The sequence below is a fragment of the Paramormyrops kingsleyae genome, chromosome 21, assembly GCF_048594095.1.
Source record: "Paramormyrops kingsleyae isolate MSU_618 chromosome 21, PKINGS_0.4, whole genome shotgun sequence".
In the NCBI taxonomy this organism is placed as follows: domain Eukaryota; kingdom Metazoa; phylum Chordata; class Actinopteri; order Osteoglossiformes; family Mormyridae; genus Paramormyrops; species Paramormyrops kingsleyae.
Genome location: NC_132817.1, coordinates 8,436,110 through 8,455,935, shown reverse-complemented (window position 1 = coordinate 8,455,935; position 19,826 = coordinate 8,436,110). Strand labels below are relative to the sequence as shown.

General features: G+C 43.4%; 1 protein-coding gene and 1 long non-coding RNA gene across 2 annotated transcripts; one reads left to right on the top strand and one right to left on the bottom strand.

Annotated features, from left to right (window-relative positions):
* Positions 1-5,976: 5,976 nt before the first annotated feature.
* LOC111849408 (uncharacterized) lies at positions 5,977-13,222 on the bottom strand. Its single transcript, XR_002839517.2, has 3 exons — positions 13,105-13,222; positions 9,890-9,942; positions 5,977-6,263 (listed from the first exon to the last, which is right to left on the bottom strand). It is a non-coding gene; the product is annotated as an uncharacterized lncRNA (long non-coding RNA).
* On the top strand, positions 13,133-17,394 carry amy2a (amylase alpha 2A). The gene is made up of 10 exons (XM_023822247.2): positions 13,133-13,300; positions 13,676-13,822; positions 14,311-14,508; positions 15,058-15,288; positions 15,358-15,491; positions 16,180-16,302; positions 16,416-16,515; positions 16,597-16,718; positions 16,791-16,916; positions 17,167-17,394. The coding sequence occupies exons 1-10, from the start codon at positions 13,133-13,135 to the stop codon at positions 17,354-17,356; spliced, it is 1,539 nt and encodes a 512-aa protein (XP_023678015.1). The 3' UTR covers positions 17,357-17,394.
* Positions 17,395-19,826: the final 2,432 nt, after the last annotated feature.

Genomic DNA, 19,826 nt, shown 5'->3' with positions numbered 1-19,826 from the left:
TCTCTACAGCACGCAGCTTCACAGAGAAAAATATATGTTTGGTCAGACTTGTTAACACTAAGTCAACTGACTCGTTTCAGAGTAATATGGATTTTCAAAAAAACATGGTGTCACATTCAGAAAAAATGCCAAAATGCACAGCAGACTGAGCACTAGTGCATATACAGCATCGCAATAAATACCCTGAACCTGTATATTACGGCATGAACAGCTAGTGTGGTTTATATGCAGATTTTTGTTTTACCGTTTTAGTAACATGTCAAAGGTGGCCCCGAAATGGCTACTTTAAAAGCAGACGTAGAAACTTTATCTTGAGAAAAACATCTCGAGGTAAAAATGTGCAGAATTCCTGGGATTTTGAACTTCATGGACTTCCACGCTGCAAACTGCCCCCTGGTGGAGTGTCATTGAATAGCGGAATGCAGTCCTAAAAACTGCTTAGTGTTTGGTGTGAGAGAAAAGGCAAAATAAATACACAGAAAAACAAACAAATAAAACAGAAATCTGTGACTGACCTCTATTCTTTAGAATATGAATATTTTGCCATATTAAAATTAATCATCCTTGCAATAGTATTTTTGTATGTCTTTGCTTTTTATCACCTTAAAAAAATTACATTTTTAAACCATCAGGAGAAGCTTGGCGATTTCTTCTGGAAAAGTATGAGTAGCCATTTTTTCCCTCGCTCAGACGTCTGTGGCTTTTAATTAAATTTGGAAAGAAACAGACCTTCAAACTGCCACATGGATTCACTCCAAAATGAGCTTCCTGGATATTCTCTGTGGTGTGTGTGTGTGTGTCACAATCTGACAAGCAAACCTTAGTATAAACTGTATATATGACCATTGCACAAGTCTCTTTATAGATATTCGTGTGTGTATTTGTGTGTGTGTACGGCTGGAGTGTGAGTCAGCTACATTTATAAGAATGTAGTGTTTCATTGATGTTATATAGTGTTAGTGAGGACTGTATCCATGGAGTCAACACCCCAAGGCTGTAATTATAATATATATTGAAGGGGACATTGTTAGCACATCTGAATACCCCCCCCCCCCCCCCCTACGACCTTAACTTTACTGCTTCTCCAATTTAGAGATAATTCAACTGTGATTTTCCAGATGATAAAGCATTACGTCATTCATCAAATTTGGGAAAACACACCTTCCAGAACAGGAATGAAGTACCAATTCATTTTTTAAAGGATATGTACATAAATACATTCAACACGCACAGACACACACACACACAAACACACTGAGAACAGACACACCAACACACTGAGAACAGACACACACACAAAAACACACTAAGAACAGACACACCAACACACTGAGAACAGACACACACACAAAAACACACTGAGAACAGATCTTGTGCTTCTTTTGCTCACACTGAGCATTGTGCACTGAGATGCTTCAGGACACAAGTGGATCATCCCCAGAAAAACTCAGTGAGAATATGGCGGAGGTCACATGATTAGTGCTTCCCCTCAAGCAAGTATTTCAAGGAGAGGGACGGTGGCCACGTCTCTTCATTCTGCTTGGCCTGCAGCGTCTCCCTGTATGCCGGATCACCCCTACACCCACCTCTATGCCATGCTGACTCATACCGGCAGGAGACAGCTGTAAAAAACATAGAAATCCACCTCCATCTACCCTTCCCCCCAAAACACAGAGATAAATACATCACAATAGAAGCCATTGAGTTACTTCTAATCAAATGGGCAAGAGACCAGTGCCAAATGTTCATCAGCTTCAGGAGACCAGTGCCAAATGTTCATCAGCTTCAGGAGACCAGTGCCAAATGTTCGTCAGCTTCAGGAGACCAGTGCCAAATGTTCATCAGCTTCAGGAGACCAGTGCCAAATGTTCATCAGCTTCAGGAGACCAGTGCCAAATGTTCGTCAGCTTCAGGAGACCAGTGCCAAATGTTCATCAGCTTCAGGAGACCAGTGCCAAATGTTCATCAGCTTCAGGAGACCAGTGCCAAATGTTCATCAGCTTCAGGAGACCAGTGCCAAATGTTCATCAGCTTCAGGAGACCAGTGCCAAATGTTCGTCAGCTTCAGGAGACCAGTGCCAAATGTTCATCAGCTTCAGGAGACCAGTGCCAAATGTTCGTCAGCTTCAGGGCTGAGCTCATGAAGTCTGCTCATATGGGAATGTTCTGGAAGCGAAGGCTCTCGTCTTTGTTTCAGGAAGTCTTCGGGCTCGTCTGGTATGTGCCGGCTTTGCGGGGCTGCAGCCGCCGATGCGACTCAGGCCCCTCTTCCCTTCCCCCAATGCGGAATGACACCTACCGCCCTTTCCAGCCACGGATCGGGCTGCCGGCTCAACCACATGGCTCAAACCCAAATGGTCCTCAGTCTGTGCATATCCTTAAGCGGGAAGAAAAAGGTTTCTGTTCCTTACTCAATGTCCAGTCAGGGCGGGGAACCAAGTATGTGTCTGAGGTCAAGCATCAAACGACTTGGCTTTTTAAGAAATATGGTAATTACTCTGAAGAATGCAAGACCCTGCAATTATGACTTCGAGATAACGAGTGACGTACCCCCCTCTCCTCCGAATTAGGAAATATTAGACTCCCGATGTCTTGTAAGCTTACATAAAAGATTTGAAAGATATCACATATTCAATAGAGAATTCCTGTATAAATAACTTATTGAGAATGAGTGATATCCGTCCAAAATCTTTAAAAAACTATGAAATGTTTGTATTACTGATTTATATATCTTTTGAACATCTCTTTGTCTGAATGCATATACTATATTTTTCTTGTTTTTTGATAAGACACGTTATACACTGTCACAAAAGAAGGTACAGCTGTGGTACCTCCTACACTACAAAAATGTTCCTCCGGGTCCATTTCTGTACCTTAAAAGGTACATTTACAGTTAAGGTACAATTGGCAGACCTTTGAGGGTACAGCCCCACTGACAAGTAGGCTACTTGTACCCTCAAAGGTACAAATTGGCCATTTTTTTCTGACACTGTAGCTGGTTATGTTCCCTGCGATGGGTTGGCGCCCCACCCAGGGTTATTCCCAGCTTCGGGCCCAATAATTCTGGGATAGGCTCAGGGCTCCTGCAACCCTGCCTAGGACAACCTATACACGATGAATGAATGTTTTAGCTGAAATTATCTATAGCTGCATCTCATTAAGATGGTAAGATCCCTTAATTCTCTTTTCTACAATGGTGTCATTGAGGGGAGAGGAGGGGGGCAACCCCTGGCCTTCATAATTTTAGGTATCACCGTGTTATATTCTTTTAGCGAGGGACACCATCATTTAAAGTGAAAAAAAAAAACACGAAACGTAAATGTTTGCAAATGATCCTATTGACAAAAACACAGGCGTCCTGAGTCTGACACACTATTTACGGCTGAAATCAGCCTTGACACAATCCTGAAAACATTGATAAACGCCTTGGCAGGAAGAGCGCTCCCTCGTCAGCTAAAGCACCACAGGAGTCGGTGCTAATTCCAACGTCTCGATTCCACTGCGTCTTTTTGGCTACCGATACTGCCGCGATTGCGTGAGGAGACGTGGCCAGCTGGAGAGCCCCATCGAAATGCCGTTGCGAATGCAAACAAACAGAGCGGAAATTATATTAAAACAATTAAACAAGCACAATATTCGTGTCGCGTGTAAGCGAAAGGACTTTCAGTGGCATAGACTAACATAATTTATAATATGAGGTCATTCTTCCGTGGACAGGCTGAGTAAAGACGCTTATTCCCTCTTACGTTCAATTTGCCATGTGGTATACCGTTTGAATGTTTTTTTTCAGAAGGAGGAAAATGGATTTTGTTTTTTTTTTGTTCAACACATCTGCATAACACATTTCTCTGGCACGGTGAGCAGCAGAGTCCTTTTACCTCTGGATGATGTTTCAGGTTCTGTTATGGGAATCGGTTGAAGAAGGTATGAAATTCTGCAAACGTGCCAATCGCTAAAGCGTTTTCCCATTGCATTCTGGGATCCGTCACTGTACATCATTATCTTTTGTGTGCTCCTATAGTAATGTATCCCCCCCCCCCCCCCCCCGCTATTCCCAACTCCTGCAAGCAGAATTCACTTTGGCCAATTGCTAAAGGAGAAAGAACACGAAAATGCCATCGCTCCGTGTTGGGAATGCCAATAAACGGCCGTCAGCAGTAAAGGTGCGTCTTTTCACGGAATGCATGAATCACCAACTCAATTACTTCTTCTCCCGTGGCTTCTGCAGCCGCAGCGGAAACCGATGTGAGGAAGCAGCCGCTTCGGATCTGGTCGTGGAAACGGGATGAGGGGGAGCAGCATGCTGCATCAGGGAACGACACGGTGTAACGCCCTTAAGACGCTTCATTTGGGGGGGGACATTGCTACCCCACCAGCCGGGTTTTTCCCGACCTGTGTGGCAGATGGCGCTCACTGGAACAAATATTTGACTGTACTGCTTACACCTTAGAAACTAGCATTACATTGCACTCCAAATATTTCATGAATTGGACGCCTTTGTGTAAGTTTGTATGGCCTACCTGTTCCAAATTCCTTCATAAATCAGATTCCAGATTCTCGACTGGTGTAAACTGGTCTTCGGGCAAAATTCAAACTGAAAAAGATTCAGTTCAAAATGAGGTGGACAATTTGAACACGTGTGGAATCCACATATTCTGTTTCCTCTAGGGTCAAAAGAACTTCCTTTAAATAAAATTACTTTTCAGGGAAAAACAACTCTCCAAGGCTGCGTATATGTTCAAGAAGAGCCAAAAAGAATATTTTGACTATATATATATATATATATATATATATATATATATATATATATATATATATATATATATATACACACACACACACACACACAGACACACACATTTATAAGTTATGACTCCCTAAACATTATTTTGTGTATTTCTCAAAAACACAGCTTAAGCAATGTAAATACAGACAGCATATTTAATTATTTAAACAAAATGTTACGGCATATTTGCTAATTTATGAGATAGCAGTGAGGACTCACAAGACCTTTTGTTTGATTGACTCATTACAGGGCAGCTTTAAATAGCCTATGAGTCCAGATCCATAGCAGCTCTGAACAATTTAAACAGGGAGTGGGCAGCGGTTTTGGGGAATGTTGTGGGAATGTCTCCATCTCTTTCTGCGGCACTTCCTGGACGAATGAAAGGACAACGCGCTCTTCACAGAGATCGCCGTATTTGGCGCCCATGGCCGATTTGCCTTTAACCCACAGAAGGCCTCCTTTCACCCAGGGCCACGGGGACGTGGCTTTGTGGCCGAGGCGATGTGTAAGCACGCCCCATCAGAACCTGCACACATATGTTTGTGTGACATTCAGGGCTGATAGTCCCCAGAAAAATCCCCAAGGATAAAAATAATCCGGAAAGCTTTTCTTTACAGTGACTGTTGTACTTTAATGTATTGAAAAGCGTGATTTAATCACACCGCCACCTACTGTCTCCATGCAATTTTTCCTAAATGTTGCAAAGCATGATTAAAAAAAAATGCTTTTTAACAATCATTCTGTAGGTTATAGTGTACTGTTTTTCTGAAAACAGGTTTAACATATCTTGTAATAGGGCTCAGTTTTCCTTTATTCCCAGGCTTTTCAAAATTTTCCCCTACCTGGTTACTGTGATTTCAACTTTATTTAACACCAACAGCTTCTGTGTGTGTGTGTGTGTTTTTCATGCATCGATGACAAAAAAAAACAAAAACCTGGTATAAATTACAAGACTGGGGAAGAGTTGGCTTTAGAGAGTATAATAAAAATACTTCATAATCCTGTCCTACAGCTGAACTATTACGTACTGTAGGAGCATTCTTCTGGAATATTCAACAGGTTGTGAGTTTATATTGAAGTCACATATAAGAGTGCATTAAAAACCATGAATAAATGGCCCCTTTAAACAAATGAGCAAAATTAGAAAAAAATAGCATCTCTGAGCTGCGTGCTGGATGTGTTTAAAGTGAGATGTTTAGGAGAAGTTTATTATTGAGTATGTAAAATATAAAGTCACATTTGTGATGTATGGTCAGAAAAGCTTCTGGAATATGACTATATGGTTTAAAAGCATTGAATCCTTCATGCCTTTAAACCAGAATGCTTTTGATGGGTTGGAGTCTCTTTCAAAATGCCTCTTTTCAGTCACTGTCTGACGAGGTGACAAGGTGACAGGAGAAGTGACTCCATTCTTGCCGTTAATACTCTAGTGGCAGGGCAACGGCACGGGGATCAGGGGACTACGGTCACCATCCACCTGTGAAAATTCAGAAAGGCACTCAGAAGAAACCCCGACTGCCCAAAGAGCATCCCCCCCCCCCCCCCCCCCCCCCACCGCTGAGGTGAGGCATGCCAAGTGTCATCAGTGAAGAAAAGAGCTCATATCGAGAGAAATCTCAGTTAGAATGGGGGGGGAAAACGAATGCACAAAGGCCTTAGAGGACGAGCCACCCTCCGAAGACAGCACCTCTTACATCAACAAGAGTAATCTGCTCTGTTCCCGTGATGACAACAGACTGCAGGATCTTAATGGAGGAGTTTCAAGGTGTGTTATTTTATCGCAGATGACACTGTACATGAAAAGTCTATTTGAGAGATAAGGTGCACAAGAATTCCTAGACATGATCAAATCCTTCACGTACAGGCTTGACATATGTGTACAGGTATGGCTCAACGCCATTTGATTTATAAAGTGAATTAATTTGTATCATTTTAAAGTTATTTCTTCTGCCCATTGGTCAAAAATATTTGTAAAAACGTAAATTGAGTGTTACCAACATTTTAGGAAAACGATATTTGAAAAAAAAGCACAATATTTTGATATGATTGCTAATAGTGACCTCTAATGGTGAAGATATGTAAAGCAAAACCTCCGCTTCTGACTAAATGCTTTTTTCAGAGCTACTCGGTCCAAGGTTTAAAATGGCTACTTTGAGGTCATGACTATACTTTCAAAGAATGACAGAGATCTTCGGCTCCAGTCAGATGTTCCAGGCTACTGTGTGGTGTGGGCTGTCTTCGGTCTTCCTCCCAGCTGCATATCTACTGCCACACATATTTATTCTATTACGTGTAACTCCGAGATGTCAAACGGACTAAAGCGTCTATAGCTTGCGTCTCTGTGTAGAGAATAGGTTTGTGTTACATTGGAGTATAATGAGTACACGTCACTGCAAAGAAAAGTGCAGTAACTTTTACGGGCTGAATGTGTGTGGTTATCTGACAGTTTCTTCTCGTAATCTTACCTATTTAACTGCGATGTGTCCTCAGAAATCATTATTGTACATCTTAGTTGCATGATGAAAATATTTATATACGATTATGGATATTGTTCCATGTTTCTACAGTATGTTATGTTATGTTTCTAATTTACTTAAAATACTTTAATGTGATCAAACACACCAAAACATACTCTTTGTACTCGGACTGTGCATGGCGAATGAAGTTGATTCTGATGCCTGTCTCTCATAGCGGTCACTAAATAGCAAAAACAGGACAGAACAAGCTCCGATATTTTATTTCTACAATGCAGCGCACATTTATGATCTAGGGCTAGGGTGGCGCCGCGCGCTGTCCGTTATCTACAAGCCAGAAAGAGCAATATTCAAACCAATATAAACACAAGACACTCAATCTGACACTCGGCACAGAGAAATTGTTTCAGCACAGCCTAGTTGAGTTAGGGAATTAGCCTACATTCAGAATTCAATTCAATGTAATTTTATATAGCGCCTTTCACAACCGAGTCGTCCCAAAACGCTCTACATGGATGTGTTGTGATAGGTACATAAAACATCATTAGAGATTCAACGTCTAGCCATAAAACATCATTATCATTCAGAAGCCTGAGGATAAAACAGCAAACAGTTATATTACAAGTATTTTAATAACAATAATAATAATACAGTATCGGAACAAATGCCCAGTGGAAGATTTCCGTCTAACGCTGCGGTGATCAGGGTCAGCAAAAGGGCACTTTCCCCTGCGGTCTGTTGGTGGTGCTAGTGTGTCACACAACGGACTTCAGGAAACGTGACACCTGTTCGTCTTCCCTCCGAATCTCTGTCGTTTGATATTTATAAAGCTAAGACCAGAATTGTCTATAAAAAATGTCTGTGCAGAAATCCCATACGTAAAATAAGACATGAATGAATCGGGTGGCACCAAAACAAACGACAGACACGACAAGATACACAATCTACAATCTTGAATACACCTGAATTCTAAAACTGAGTCCACAGTCATGTGTAAGGCATCTCAGCATAGTTTTGTTCCTTGTCACCAGACGTGTCTACTTAATTGCGACAAGGACATTTTGGGACATTTGCATTTAAAATTAAGCATACTTCCAATTTACTTTTTGAGTAGCCAGTGGATTTTGTCGAACAGCCTCTTCGACCTCTTGTATATTAACTAGAAATGTAAACTTTTCTGAACTCCTTTTGCTACATTGCGTTTCCTTTCCTTTTTAATCTTATTCTGACGGGTATGAAAATAAGCTTGTCATATACAAGTATCACAACATATGGCTGTAGTCAGTGTGAATTAAACCCAGAATCTTTATTAATCTAGGCAATTACATTTGATTTATGATTAGTCAAAAGTTAGGCTATGTTTAATAATCCATGCTAAAAATCGATTTTTGGTTTTAAATCGTTTCAAACAAAAGTTTAAATACGTAAAAACCGTTCATATTCTTCATGTGGGCAGTTTCCAAGTTTTTTTTTGTAATATTCGTCTTTCTTGTGTTAGACCAGGTTACACTGTGAAATTGACATCATTCCATTGCATCGAGTTTATCTTTCCTTTCCATGTATTTCTTATGAATAATCCAAAGAACTGGAAAAATATAGATTTATAAATCAAACAGAGAAGCAGCGGCGACAGAGGCACAGAGGCAGATAAGGGAAACGATCAATTGACAACCGCTGTGTTTCTGTATGAAGAACTTATCGGGGGATGACTCTATCTGCTCTCTGCAGACGGAAAGTGTTAGATCTGTACAAAAAATTTGCGGAGGATTTTCCGCGAATCGCAATTCTCTGAATGTGGAATTGCGTTCCAAAGTTAGCAACTGAAGTGTAACTCTACGCTTGGCTGTATTGTGAATTGTTGAATTTAACTTATAAAAAATTTAGTTACGGACATAGTGCTTCTCTGTGTAAGTTTAAACAACGTGCTGTAAACGCGTCCCTTTGCAAAGTGTAGTAGCATATTCACAGTGCAACTCAATAAAAGATCACTTCAAAGCACGATTACTCGAATCAAGCTAAATACTACGGTGGTGCAATTCAGATTCAGTTAGGCTACTTGTGCAAGGGCACGACTACAGGATCTTCATCACCTTCTGGCAAGATTAGCGTTAAAGTTACCGGTTAATATCAGCCACCTTTTAATACAGTATATTGACTGCTATTATTTGAATTCTGACTTTAATGTCAGAGTTCTGAGTTTAGAAAAAAAGTCAGAATTCTGACATTAAAGTCAAAATTTAAATAATATCTTCATGGTGGCCCTAATCCTCTTCCATACATTGTGCTGTTATGAAGACATCTAATAGTACGTGAAAGATTTTCCCATCACTTTGAGTTAAATTATTTGGGACTTGAGACTATTTTAAGTCTGGAATGGAATACTGCTGATTCCTGGTGAATCATTTCGAATACTTTCCCCGCTGCTATGTTCACGATGCAGTGTGCTTCTGTTTCTGTTTGTATTGAGCAAGTAGACTTGTGTGTGGTTTCATTGTCAGAGATTGTCTGTAGGTTTGTTTTTCATACCTACCATGATGTGTAAGCATGTGTCATCATAAAAAACAGTGATAACGCATCACCAGGAAACGTAAATTTCACAGCACCCTAAATAAAAGGCCAAGCTACGTACCCAGTAGCACCAGCAGTAGAAATTCTCTGGAGCTGCCCCTGGATGAGATGGAGCTACAGAGAACAATGGGGGGTGGGGGGGCGATGACGACAAGGGCATTAAATTACACGTGTGGAAGGCAGAGACACGGTAAATGGGGTGGAAATCGTGAATGATTCAAGGGGCCTGGACAGGTGCCAGGACCTGGGTGGGGTGGGGGCTTTCTGTCAGGGGGCTCAGACTTCCCAGCCTAACCCCTGATGGTAGGTGAAGGACACAGGCCTACAGACGTGCTTACCCTTCAGTATGGAGTCGTACATCAAAATGAATATAACAACTCATAACAGCAATTTATTACAAGCTACAAATTATTAAAACAATTAGATTTTCAACATATATATTAAGATTTTTTTATTCTGCAGAGGAACTGTCTAATTTTGCCAGTGTGACATTAAAACCAAATAATCCTTGGCTACCTCAGCTTGGTAACCTAAGGTGAGTCCTTGAAGGTGAAAATTAAAATGTCTTGAACCACAGTTCTTTTGTAAAAGACTGCATGCTGGTTTTGTCTCAGCTACAGTTATTTTTGCCTATTCAGTCAATTATTTTTTATAATCAATCACCTCGCCTGATTTTTCAGGTGTTAATGAGGCGATAACTAAATAGCGCGCTTTGAAAGCTGCAGTACTCTAAGGGACTCCCAAAGAGCCCAAAACACACCCATCGTGAAGTGTGAATGCGCAAACACACAGGGCTCGTCTCTCAACACTACTATCTTGTATATTTCAAAGAAAAAAAATAAGCTTCGAATTAAATATGTTTATACTTTCCAACACCAGACGGTATCTCGTTCATTTAATTGTAATTAAAATGATTATTGGCAAATAATACAGCGTAACTGTCCGTACTTTGCTATTTTGGCGTGATCATGCATTGCCCGAATACTGTATTCTTTTTAAAAATTGTGATAAACCACGAGGAGAGGTGTGAACCCCGTTATTAGCCCGAGATTATATCTGGCGATTTTAAGTAATCGCTTATCCCATGCAGTCAGCCTTCTCTAGCCCGGTAGCAGATGGCCGTGTCCTCTCTAAGGAAACGGCCCGTTGTGCCAAGACAACAAACACGGAAACAGACAAACAAAGAGCTTCTCAGAGCCTGATGGATTGGAAGATGCAGCATGAATGAGCTTTTCAGCTGCTGCTCGGTAGATTCTTTTTGCTCTGCTGCTAATTGACTGAAAAATGGAAAAAGCGAGAACTGAATTTTCATTCCCTGGATTAATATGTCGTTTGTTATATACATGACGCATGCAAGCTTGTCTCGAAACTAACCCTCAGCTGTTAAGGGCGTCCGCAATAATTTGGGCGCTCTGCCATCTCCTGTAAATGTAAATACACCGCAGTGTAATGATTAATTTGGAGATAATGCCATTACTCTTAGACAAAACAGTTAATAGAAATGTCTATGCATTTCAGTCCTTCGACAATGTAGAAGTTATTTCAATGTTGTATAATTTAAATTTGTGTTATTGCATCGTCTTCAAATTCAATTACTTAAAATACAGGGAGGTAGTATGTGAGGCTTATTTTACTTGCTGTTGCGCATTTTGAGTTTTGTCAGACTCCAACACTAAAATCAGAACATTAATTACTATTCTGGCTGATGTCATGTTTAGTAAAACCAGGGGCCACATGTCATACTTGTTTTCCAACAGTCAAAAACCACAGCCCATTCAAACTGTGAATGCTTAATTAGCGCCATTAGGGAATTCATTCATTTGACCAGGAGTCGAAATGTTAGTTTGCGATGAGAACTTGGGTGGTTACTCGCTTACTGTCTCCACCGGCAGTCTGCGCACCTCAGGGTTAAGTCAACATGCACGTTTTTCAGTTTCAAGGACTTCTTCTGGAGGAATTAAAAAGATATTGGCAGCAATACAGAAGTACCATTTTCAATGTTCATTAGTGTTCTTTATTAACAGCTGTATTTAAAGTGACTGGCATAGTAAATATTTCTGCTTTAAAAGGCCTTCAACATACGTTTATATGCCGCTAGGACTTTAAAATGTTTGCAGCTAACGCACTGTGACATTCAGCAACTGGACAAACGTTACACGAAGACGTAACGCCCAGCAACAACTGACATTAACGATTTAGTTAATTTAACAGAAATGTAGACGTCCAGTATACTTACAAGATCAAACTTAGGCTGGTTACAAGGCAGCGTTATTTTATATGTCAGGGGATCCAATTTGCACTCCGAAATAGGCCTACATTAAAAGAAACTACATAGGGCTATATTTTAAAAAGCGGCTCAAAATAAGTTGAAGTTAAATGTCAAACTAACAGCGATAAACAGGGCAGCGCCCGTCTCACAGCGGAATAGCGCCTGCGTACAGCGCGGAAGAGCAGGGCAGCAGGCGACAAACAACATGCAGTGCGGGCGCAAACCGGGCAATGTGCCCGTCCCGCCGCTAGATGACACCCGGTAAAGCGGGGAGAAGCGGGGCTGCTCCTCCCGGAGCAGTGACGGGGCTTTTTTTAACTCGGGTTAGCTGGCAGAGCTAGCCCGCCTGCCGGTCCCCCTGTCACTGCGAATCAGCGGAGCTGCCGCCCCGTTTGACAGCAGTCGCAAAGGCGAGCTTGTAGGCAGTTCAAAAGACCTAAAAACTGCCGAAAACCCTGCAGACTGCAGTTGTGCGAGGCAAGCAGGTACATACTCACTCTGTTATTCTCATAAATATTTCGCCGTATGTCAGTACATTGCCTTACACAGAAATACACAGAAGTAAAGAAGTCGGCGGTGTAGAGTATGATTTCTAAACAATACAATGCTTGCATGTAAAATAAAATAAGCTGCAATAGGTCTATAAATTAGGCCTTGGCCTATATAGATCTAAACAAAAAAAAAACCATGGGCATAGATGTTATGCAATAACATACATATGACAAAAGGTTGTAGAATGTTGAGCCATGATTATTATTTCTTTTAAGTTTTTGATATAAAAAACGTTAACAAAATAGGCTACTGCATATTAACGACATGCGATTTATAAACAGTCGATGAGAATTAACGGTGTATTTCCATCTGTTTGCTGCACTTGTTAGCGCAGCACCGATAAAAGTTTTATCAGCAGGGCACGGTCCATATGGACGGTTTCTTTTGGGCCCCCGGTGTGGGTCTGCCAGCCGGTTTGCGCATAAAAGGAGACGGCGCTCGCAGCCACGTCTCACCTGGTCTCCATCCAATCGACAGGTGAGGATGAAGCTCCTACTTCTGGCAGCGATCTTCGGGCTGAGCGCGGCTCAGTACGACCCGCATTTCAAGGACGGCCGCACGGCCATCGTCCACCTGTTCGAGTGGCGCTGGGAGGACATAGCGCTGGAGTGCGAGCGCTATCTGGCCCCCAATGGCTTCGGAGGGGTGCAGGTGGGTCCCTTTCTAGTTTTCACAACTAACCGATTAAACTCTCCAGCTGTTTAATGAGGCGCCAGGTTTTATTTTACTCACTTATTACTTAGTTTTATGTAATATAATATAATTAATATACATAAATTATTCAAATTTTCCACTATTGCGGTCTTTGCCTTGTACACTCGTTGAAATGAACCACATATTCCACAAATTTATTATACTTATTAAATTCGCATAATCAGTTTTTATTTTATTAGTATTTCAGTGCCGTATTATGCTGGCAATGCTGGTTAATTTACCTGTCTGGATACCATGTTATTTGAAATATTACTTTATCTGAAACAAATGAATGCGAGCGTGATCTCTGTAGTGAGTGCTCTGTTTTGCCAGATCTCCCCTCCCAGTGAAAACATAGTCCTTGACCATCCCTGGCGAGCCTGGTATCAGCGATATCAGCCAGTCAGCTATAACCTGTGCTCCCGTTCGGGGACGGAGGCGGAGCTGAGGGACATGGTGCAACGGTGCAACAACGTTGGGGTAAAGAGTCCCTGAAATGCGTCAAACTCCTAGATACTTTTCAAACTCATATACACCAGCAAATGTACACCGTTGCCTCATAAGAGGATGCAAGCACTGAGACCTACTCTGTGCGGCTGTTTTATTTGAATATGTGTAGCATGCTCTTTAGTCTTTAATCTTGCTCTGTCAGCAAACCTCTTTGCCCCTTAAAAAAAGGGGAAAAAATAGTTTCCATAATTTGATTCATCTGAGGGTTATAAAGCTGACATCTTTAATATTCAGGGTAAGATTCAAAGCAGAAACATGCACAGTGTAAATTGAGTGGCATTTTATGTACTGATGTCTCTTTATTTAGTGTGTGTTAATATTTAATGTGCATGAATGAGCAGTTGCATTTTTAAACTAGATGCTGTTAGCGTGAGGTTTGCATGGCCGTTGCACGAGTGCGGAGGATGGTGAGCTAACCGCTGGTCTTCCGCACGCCAATTGCACGCTGGGCGTTGCAGGTGAACATCTATGCCGACGTGGTCATCAATCACATGTGTGGCGCTGGGGGCGGCGAGGGTAGGCATTCGGCCTGCGGCTCGTACTTCAACGCCCACAAGGAGGATTTCCCAGAGGTGCCGTACTCCTCGTGGGACTTTAATGACGGCAAATGCAGAACGAGCAACGGAGAAATCCAGAACTACAATGATATCTTTCAGGCAAGGCTTCGCCACTGTCGATTTTCCTCTGCGCATTAGGGTGACCATATGTCCTATTTGTCCCAGACTTTTTTGGAACCTAAAAATGCCTGAAAATTTGATTTCGCTTTGTTTTATGTTGACATTTTACTTTCTAAAGTCAAAATGCTTTCTGTGTGCATATTTGCATTGCTGCCCCTGTATCCTCTTGTTTTGCAAAGCAGAATATGGTCACCCAACCCCATATAGTCTTTACGTTACTTTTATTTTTCAAAAACAAAGATCTGTGCAGCTATCATCATCGTCATCGTCAACCGTCAGTCAGTCAGAATAAGCAGTCTTCAGGAGTGAGTGGGCTGGTGGGCTTCATCCTCATCATCATGACTTGTGCATCTGCCATGCTCAGTTTTACTGGGTAAACTCACACGGTCTGATATGCCACATAAACCATTGTTTCTTCACCCCATCAGGGGAGGGGGCAAAAACATGGGCCCTGAGGACCGGGTTGAGAATCACCGACTTGAACGACTTCTCCTGTACATTTATACTTGGTCATTCGACTCCCAAAAGGTGCGAGACTGTCGCCTGGTTGGGCTCCTGGACCTGGACGTGGAGAAGGACTACGTCAGGGAGAAAATAGCCGAGTACATGAACCGCCTGATCGACATCGGCTTAGCGGGCTTCCGCGTGGATGCCTGCAAGCACATGTGGCCCGGCGACTTGCAGGCCGTCTTCCATCGGCTTCACAACCTCAGTGGCCAGTGGTTTCCAAGCAACGCCAGACCCCTCATATACCAAGAGGTAGCAGTGTCCTTTCAGAGCGAGCGTTCGTTCCTCTGCCGTGCTCTCTGATCCGCCTTTGCTCTCCAGGTCATCGACCTTGGCGGGGAACCAATCAAATCGAGCGAGTACTTCGACTTGGGGCGTGTCACTGAGTTCAAATACAGCGCCAAGCTCGGGACAGTCATCCGCAAATGGAATGGAGAGAAAATGGCGTACCTGAAGTAAGTATTAAGCTAACAAGTATTAGCAAAAATATCCATTCATCCATTTCCTGTGCCTACTTGACAGTGGTGATCTAATTCTTAGGGAAGTGTGCATTGCGATTGAAAGGTTGTTGGTTCAGATCCCCAAACAGCAAGTACCCCCCCAAGCACTGCTCCCCAGGCACTGAATTACCTGCCTACTGTTATGTCATGATGTCACATAAGGGTTAAATGCAGAGGATGCATTTTGTCGTTGTGCCCTGTGTGCTGTAGTGTGTCATCATTGACAATTAATCATTTCACACTATTCGGGGTCACGAGGAGTCTGGAGTCTACCCTGGAAATTATGGGGGCATGGCAGGGAATAACCCAGAGTAGGGGTACCAACCTATCACAGTAACAAAAACATGCACATATTTATTATGACATAGAGCATCTTCAAATTGTCTTTCCTTCAAATACTAAATAAGCAGAATATGAAACATTTTTTTAGAAAATTACTTCATTGCATATATAGGCATACAAGAATGAAATTAAATGTAGCACAAACACCTGAGGACAGACATATTTGCTGTAAATGAGTCCAGCTTTACAACATTAGCAACCTATGAGATTTAAGTTGTGAATGACCGCACACACTTTGGTGATTATGGCTTTTTGTGTTTAATGGTGAGATGGGGGGGGGGGTTTCTGCTGGTTATTTCAGGAACTGGGGAGAAGGCTGGGGATTCATGCCCAATGATAGATCCCTGGTGTTTGTGGACAACCACGACAATCAGAGGGGCCACGGGGCTGGCGGCTCGTCCGTTCTGACGTTCTGGGACCCCAGGTACGCCGTGCGGCCAGGGTCATTTTTGGGTTGTCTTCCGTCAGGGGAAAAAAAAGAGTAATAAAAAGGAATTGTGGAAGTATGAGGTGAAATGTGTGCCCTGTCCTCCACAGAATGTACAAGATGGCAGTGGGGTTCATGCTGGCCCACCCCTATGGACTGACAAGGGTCATGTCCAGCTTCCGCTGGGACCGCTACTTCGAGAACGGCAAGGTGATCCATCTCGCATCAGAACCCATATGTGCCTGTTTTCGAGAAGGTTCCATCACTGAATTTGGGCTTGTTGTCTTTTAGGATAAGAATGACTGGATGGGACCTCCAAGTTACCCCGACGGCACCACCAAGCCTGTTCCCATCAACCCCGACACCACCTGCGGAGACAATTGGGTGTGCGAGCATCGCTGGCGCCAAATCAGGTGAGCGGTCTCCCGACGTGTCCCGGAAACCCGCTTCGGGTGTTCTTCTAACATTCTGTGCTTCACTGTCAGGAACATGGTCATCTTCCGTAACGTTGTCAACGGACAGCCCTTTTCTAACTGGTGGGATAATGGCAACAACCAGGTTGCTTTCGGTCGCGGTAATCGTGGCTTCATCATCTTCAACAACGACGACTGGTGAGTCTACGTGCCTATGTGATTTAGGGAATGTCGAGTCCTGTCGAGCGTTTTCAATGGGGAGCAAAAGAATAGACCTCCCCAAGAGAAAATTGTATTTGAGGGAGTCACACATTAATGGTGGGGGTCTATAGCTGTGGTCTGTTTTTCATTGGTGGTCTCTTCTTTAAGAAAAGGTGAAAAATCTTGTTCTGATTGGCTAATTGGATGTTGATAGTAATCCCCTAATGATTGACCTGACTGCTGATAGGATTTTGGACGTGACTCTGAACACGGGATTGGCTGGAGGCACCTACTGTGACATCATCTCTGGCCAGGAGGAGGCAGGAAGATGCACCGGCAGGCAGGTCTATGTGGGCAGCGACGGAAAGGCCAACTTCAGGATCAGCAACACGGAAGAAGACCCTTTCATTGCCATCCACGCTGACTCTAAACTATGAATGTGACCCTCAAGCTCAATTAAAAGAAAAACAACAAATCCCACAAAAATGGTCTTTTTTTGCAGCCTGGTAGCTTGTATGCTAAACTTACTCACCCTATACCAAGGGGAGAATATTTCGTACAGAAAATATTTTTCACTGGCTGGTTTCAATTTGATACAAAACAATTTGTGGTGATAGAGTGGCACAGTTGCGTTATACCTCCGGGGGGTTTGGGTTTGATTGTGCTGGTTTCTTCCAATCCAAAGACATCCGGTTCGGTAATTTAGCACCCTTGAGTCTACCCATAGTGTGTGATTGTATGTGCTCTGTGATAGCCTGCCAGTCCTTCCAGAGTGTACCAGTGCATTCTGGGATAGGAACATTAATAGGCTGTGTGAGTGACTGGTGTGTGACTGTGCCCTGCAATGGGTTGGTGCCCCATCCTGGGTTGTTCCCCGCCTTGTGCGCACAGCCTACAGGATAGGCTCCAGGCCCTCCTCGACCCTGGATAGGACAAGCAGGTACCAAAGATGGGCGGATGGAATATTAATAGGCAGCAGTTAATAAAGATGGAGAAACATAAACTGCAACCCAGAACTTGCATCTGGGGCAGTGTGTGGCTTATGGGGTTAGGACACTATGTCTGATCAGAAGGTCATTAGTTCATATCCTGTGCTTGGCAAGGGTATGGGAACTGGGGGGACATTTACTTCTCAAAATTTAACTTGGCTTCATTCATTCATTCATTCATTGGCTTCTAATGAGTAAATGTACGGTGTTGTTCACGTCCACACATTCAGACTGAGAAAAGACGGATGAAGGGTTTTCTCTTGCAAATCAAAGAAAGATCCAGCTCAGCTGGATGCAACTTAAATGTTGGATCTGAGATGCAGCCCTACCTTGTGAGCCTCCCCAAAGTCACATGAAAGTAGTCGTCTGGACCTTTTTAATAAGAGGATGGCTGACAGAAATACTTCGGGAGCATGAATTTGGGAGGTATAATTTAAACAATCTCCTGCCATTCGTTTCCCCTTCCATTCTCCCGTGACGTGCCATCACCTACACGCGTGGTCATTTTAAGGCGTGTCATGGCCTTGCGTTTAATATTTAATGCGACCGCATCCACCATGTTTTACGAGGGAGCCAGAGTGAATGACATTCCTGATTAAAGTGCCGACTCGGAGCGAGATCATTTATTCTAATACTGGCTCTGCCGTCATCATGCCAGAAGTAAAACTTATTTAATTTATTTTTTTCCCCCACACTACCTCTGCTGCTGATCCTGCAGAAATATGCGACCGCAGAAGTTTCTAGATGTGTGAAGCTGCCCTGTAACTCAGCTGGGGTTTTGTGGCACGGGCTGCAACTCCACGCTCAGCCGTGTCAAGCAGACATGCACCGGTGTCCTGGGTCCGACTCGCTGGCGACCTCCACTGCCCCCTTCGTGAGCATGCAGGCTCTGCTTCTTGTCAGCTCCCTCGATTCTTCTCCCCCCGTGAGACGACACATGATCAGGGTCACAGACATGAAAGACAGCCCAGAACTGAAGCTGATCTCTGCATCCTCAGCTCCTGGCTGCGGAGTGGAATCTTCCAGACAGTTAGGTCGGGCACAGACCAGGAGGCCCTTCAGATATGTATAAAAACATACCCAGCATGGAGTTCACATGTTCCCCCCCATATCTGAGTGGATTTCCCAGGGGATTTGAGCTGCTTTTCTAACACATGCAGGTCGTCGGTATCTTACAGTGTATGTATATAAGTATCTGTGTGCGTGATGGACTGGCATCTGCCAAACTTTGAGTTTCTGATGATCAAGTGCAGGCCGTTCCATTTACCGAGAGAATTCAGCACGGTGTTTATGACAGCGCTTTATATTCCACCCCAGGGGAACACACAGCGCGCACTGAGTGAACTTTACCAGCTCATCACCAGCAATGAGAACGCGCATCCTGATGGACCATTTATTATTTTGGGGGACTTTAACCAGGCGGACTTCAGGAGTCTGTGCCCGAAATACCCGAAATACCACCAGCATGTCTCCTGCCCCACTCGTGGAGCTGACACGCTTGATCACTGCTACACGGGACATTGGGGGGCATTCTGCTCTTTACCACGCGCGCACCTGGGTCGGTCAGACCACACCGCCGTGCTTCTCCTGTCTGTTTACAAACAGAAACTGAAGCGTGAGGAGCCGGTGACGCGCACGGTGCAGCGCTGGACACGTGAGGCGGAGGACAAGCTGCAGGACTGCTTTGACTGTGTGCACGGACTGGGACATGTTCAGAAATTCATCCTCTGACCTGGATGAGTACACCACAGTGGTCACTGATTTCATCAAGACCTGCGTGGAGGAGTGCATTCCCATTAAAACTGTCCGCTCATCCCCCAACCAGAAACCCTGGATAACCGCCGTCATCCGCCACAAGCTCCGCCAGCGCACACACGCGCGTTCCAGTCCGGAGATGCGGAACTGTACAAAAAATGCA

What these genes read in the sequence shown, in the direction of transcription:
- amy2a (XM_023822247.2), top strand. Translation starts at nt 13,133, where the DNA reads ATGAAGCTCCTACTTCTGGCAGCGATCTTCGGGCTGAGCGCGGCTCAG. An exon ending in ATGGCTTCGGAGGGGTGCAG is followed by an intron (nt 13,301 to 13,675) that starts GTGGGTCCCTTT and finishes CTGTTTTGCCAG; the next exon opens with ATCTCCCCTCCCAGTGAAAA. An exon ending in ACTACAATGATATCTTTCAG is followed by an intron (nt 14,509 to 15,057) that starts GCAAGGCTTCGC and finishes GACTCCCAAAAG; the next exon opens with GTGCGAGACTGTCGCCTGGT.